The sequence below is a fragment of the Cannabis sativa genome, chromosome 2 (genome assembly GCF_029168945.1).
Source record: "Cannabis sativa cultivar Pink pepper isolate KNU-18-1 chromosome 2, ASM2916894v1, whole genome shotgun sequence".
Classification (NCBI taxonomy): domain Eukaryota; kingdom Viridiplantae; phylum Streptophyta; class Magnoliopsida; order Rosales; family Cannabaceae; genus Cannabis; species Cannabis sativa.
The window spans coordinates 81,623,551-81,628,451 of NC_083602.1; the positions used below are offsets into that span (position 1 = coordinate 81,623,551).

The following is a 4,901-nucleotide window of genomic DNA, read 5'->3' on the forward strand; positions in this document are numbered from 1 at the left end:
GGGGGGTTGGCAATGCTAATCCACCTACTGACTGGCAGCAAATGTTTCAAGAAATGCGAGGTATCATGCTTTGTCAAGAGGAAGAGTTGCTCGGTTAAGGAAACCGGCACCGGCTATTGAGCAAGTGTTACCACCAGCACCAGTGCCAGTGGTGTGTAACCAGGGGTTTATGTTACCGCATTGAGATTCAGTGTTTGAGTGGTTCTTGAAGCTGCAACCTCCAACTTTTCTAGGAGGCATTGATATAATTAAAGCTGAATAGTGGATGAGTACAATTACCCGCATCCTTGATAACATGGGGGTGATGGGAACATAGAAAGTAAACTATTCTGCCTTTATGTTACAAGATCATGCCCGCGTCTGGTGGGATATAGTGGGGCAGACTCGAGATGTTAGTGTGATGACTTGGGATGAGTTTAAGAGTCTGTTTGAAGAAAAATTTTATAACATCGCCATGAGAACGTCTCATATGGAGGAATTTGGGAAACTGACTCAAGAAAAAATGTTTGTGGTCGAATACAATTTAGAATTTGATCAGCTCTGCAAATTTGCTAGTGATTTGGTGCCTACAAATTTCACCAGGAAACAAATATATGTGAGAGGAATGAATGCCACAATTAGTCGGGACTTGAAGATTACCACTACCCATGACACTTTGTATAAGAAAGTGGTTGAGCTAGCCTTAATTGCTGAGGAGGTTGAGCAACATGTAATAAAAGAGCAGAGTGCAAAGGATGCCACCACGGCATCGAATCCTCATGCTATTGGTAATGTCAGTAAGGGGACCGACGGTGGTAACCCTGATCATAAACGGAAGGCTGATGCTTTCGAAACATCAGGGGGTAACAAAAAGTTAGGGAAATAGAGGTGGCCGTTAGGGCCGCGGATCTTCATTCTAATCTTATCCTGAGTGTCTGAAATGCAAGAAACACCATCAGGGTGAATGTCGGGCCAAGACTTGTTTCTAGTGTGGCATGGTGGGCCACTTCATTCGAGATTGTCCTCAGGCCAAGAAAGAGGAGCCAACAAAGAATACTACTCAGATCCTGGGACAACCTTTTACTATGACTCAGGCTAACGCAGATGCTAGTCCGTCAGTTGTGACATGTCAGTTATCTATAAAGGGCTGTTCCTATACTGTATTATTTGACTTGGGAGCTACTCATTATTATGTGTCGAGTAGAGTAATAGAAATTTTTCATAAACCATGTGATGTGTATGCTTCGGGGTTTGGTACCCTGTTACCTTTGGGAGACCTTACAGTATCGACTAGGTGGATTCGGTCCTTGTCCTTTTGGATTGACAGTTGTGAATTAATTGCCAATCTAATTAAGTGACAACTGTCTAATTTTGACATGATCCTGGGAATGGATTTTCTGTCTAAGTGTGGGGAAACAACCGACTGCAAGCGGAAGATGGTGGTGTTTAAACTTGACAGTGCTAACCTGGCAGTGTTTGAGGGTGAAGTTTAAGGGACGGGCATACCAAGAATAACACTTTTAAAATCTAAGGATCTGATGAGCAGAGGTTTTCTGGGACTCATAGTCACTACAGTGGATACCAGCCAACCTGTGACATCTGGACCTGTGAATACAACATTGGTGTGTGAGTTCCTTGATGTCTTTCCTGAAGATCTACCAGGATTACCACCAAACCGAGAGATTGAATTTGTAATTGAGTTAGTTCCGGGAGTAGAACCAGTATCAAAAGCACCGTATCGAATGGCTCCAGCATAATTGAAAGAATTAAATATACAACTTCAAGAGTTATTGAATCTGGGATTCATTAGACCGAGCTACTCTCCTTGGGGTGCTCCAATACTATTTGTAAAGAAGAAAGACGGGTCACTACGAATGTGTATTGATTAACGAGAGTTGAACAAGCTTACCATCAAGAACAAATATCATTTACCTCGAATTGATGATCTTTTTGATAACCTGAAGGGAAAGACGGTCTTCTCTAAGATCGATCTTCGCTCAGGCTATCATCAGCTAAAAATTTGAGAGAAAGATATCCTAAAAACTGCGTTCCGTACTCGGTATGGACATTATGAATCTCTAGTGATGTCTTTTGGACTCACCAATGCCCCGGCACCATTCATGGATCTTATGAATCTAGTATTCGAGGATTACCTAGATAGATGTGTGATCGTGTTTATTGATGACATCTTAGTTTCTTTTGAATCAGAAGAGGACCATGAGTTGCATCTTAGATCAGTACTGCAACGGTTACGAGATCACAAGTTGTACGCTAAGTCCAAAAAGTGTGAATTCTAGTTATCTCGCGTCTCTTTCTTAGGGCACATAGTGGATAAAGATAGGATCATGGTTGATTCAGCCAAGACCGAAGCTGTTCGGAATTGGCCAACACTAAAATTGCCTACTGAAGTTATAAGCTTTTTGGGTTTAGCTGGGTATTGTTGTCGGTTCGTTAAATGTTTCTCAAAGATTGTTGTACCCTTAACGGAGCTGACCCAAAAGAACTTGAAGTTTGTTTAGACTAATCGGTGTGAGAAAAGTTTTCTGGAGATAAAGCAACGTTTAATTACCGCTCCAGTGTTAACTCTTCCTTCAGATAAGGAAAAGTTTATTGTTTATTGTGATGCCTTGAGACAAGGTCTGGGCAGTGTTCTTATGCAAGTTGGAAAGTTAATAGCCTATGCTTCTCGACAGTTAAAGGAGTACGAGCAGAGGTACCCTACTCACGACTTAGAACTCACAGTAGTAGTATTTGCGCTAATGATTTGGCGGCATTACTTATATGGTGAGAAATGTGAGATATACACTGATCATAAATGTCTGAAATACTTCTTCACCCAGAGAGACCTAAACATGAGACAGAGACACTAGCTAGAGTTTGTGAAAGATTATGATTGTGAGATCCTTTATCAACCTAGAAAGGCCAACGTTGTTGCCGATGCCCTGAGTAGAAAAGGCCAGAGTCAGATAAATACAATGAAGCAGATCTCCCAACAGTTAGCAAATGAAATGACCCGAGCTAAAATTTAGTTGGTTGTGGGGAAATTAGGTAATATTACCCTGCAATCTACTCTTTTGGAGCGAATCAAAGAAGAATAATTGCAAGATCTAGAGTTAGTGAAATCCCGATATAGGGTTTCAGCTGGGAAGACTGGTGACTTTACAGTGGATGATACGGGTATGCTACGATTTATAATTCGTGTTTGTGTGCCTATGGATGATGATATTAAAAGAGGAATTATGAATGAATCTCATACGACTCCTTACTCAGTTCATCCAGGGACAATAAAGATGTATCAAGACCTCAAAGTTATGTTTTGGTGGCCAGGCATGAAGAATGATATTGTTGAATATGTTGCTAAGTGTCTTACTTGTCAGCAAGTGAAGAAGGCTTAACACCAGAGGCCTGCAGGGTTGTTGCAGCCACTGAATATTCTGGAGTGGAAATGGGAAGACATTGGACAGTACGACTCTGTGTGGGTCATAGTTGACAGGTTTACTAAGTCAGTGCACTTTTTACCTGTTCCGACGAACTTCTCCATTGATCAGTATGCTGAGTTATATGTTAGAGAAATTGTTCGTCTTCATAGTGTCCCAAAGTCCATTGTTTCGAAAAGAGATCCGAAATTTACATCAAGATTCTGGGAGAGTCTACATCGAGCCATGGGTACTCAATTGAAATTCAGCACAACATTTCATCCTCAGACAGATGCACTATCCGAGAGGACTATTCAGATATTAGAAGACATGCTTCGGGCATTTGTGCTTGACTTTGAAGGATCATGGGTAAAGTACCTTCCCCTGATCGAGTTCTCGTACAACAACAGCTATCAGGCAACAATCGGGATGGCCCCTTATGAACTTTTATATGGAAGAAAGTGTAGATCACCTATTCACTGGGATGAAGTAGGTGAAAGAAAGTTCTTAGGTTCCGAGGCTGTTTAGAGAACAAGTGAGGCATTTGATAAAATTAGAGCGTGAATGCTCGCGGCTCAGAGCAGACAAAAGAGTTATGCTAATCCAAAGGGAAGGGACATTGATTTTCAGATCAAGGACATGGTATTTCTCCGAGTATCACCGATGAAAGGCATTAAACGCTTTGGTAAGAAGGGAAAGCTTAGCCCGAGGTTCATTGGACCTTTTGAACTCCTTGAGAGGATATGGCAAGTAGCGTACAGGGTGACTAGGCCCCCAGTGCTGCCAGCTGTACATGATGTGTTCCACATTTTGATGCTTAAGAAGTATATCTCAAACCCGTCCCATATTCTTAGTTATGAAGCATTGGAACTTCAACCAGACTAATCATACGAGGAACAACTGGTGCAAATACTTGATAGAAGGGAGAAAGTCTTGAGAAACAATACAATTGCACTGATAAGGGTATTATGGAGGAACAATAAAGTGGAAGAGGCAACCTGGGAACTCGAGACGGATGTGCAGCAGAAATATCCAGAGTTGTTTAGGTAAATTTTAAGACGAAATTTCTATAAGGAGGGGATAATTGTAATACCCGAAGATTAAGAATCGGATTAGCAAACCCTAACTAGTTAAATGTGTATTTATTATGGAATTATATTATTATATACTTTATTATATGTGAATTAAATTGAGAAATGACATGATAAGACCCCATTGGTGAGCCAAGGGCATCTTTGTAATTTTGACCCGAGAGAGGTAAAACTATAAATTGAATTTAATTGTGTGCTTATGGACTATATTATTATATAGTATACTTGTTAGTCCTTTTACAGGTGTTTTCTGACAAGTTGGGGCGGTATAGTCACAATCGGGTATTTCGGGCAGAACCGGGTTCGGGGCCGAAATACATTTTCGGGATTTTATATTGACATTTCATGGTTGAGTGAATAACCTTAAATTTATTTGAGTATGTATGTGATGAAAACGACATTTTTGCCTTTGAAA

At 40.8% G+C, this 4,901-nt stretch overlaps 1 protein-coding gene across 1 annotated transcript; it reads left to right on the forward strand.

Annotated features, from left to right (window-relative positions):
• The first annotated feature begins 3,959 nt into the window (after positions 1–3,959).
• Positions 3,960–4,280, forward strand: LOC133034544 (uncharacterized). The gene has a single exon (XM_061109648.1). The coding sequence runs from the start codon at positions 3,960–3,962 to the stop codon at positions 4,278–4,280; it is 321 nt and encodes a 106-aa protein (XP_060965631.1).
• The last annotated feature ends 621 nt before the right edge of the window (positions 4,281–4,901 follow it).

Coding starts and splice junctions, on each gene's coding strand:
- LOC133034544 (XM_061109648.1), top strand. CDS start 3,960: ATGCTCGCGGCTCAGAGCAGACAAAAGAGTTATGCTAATCCAAAGGGA.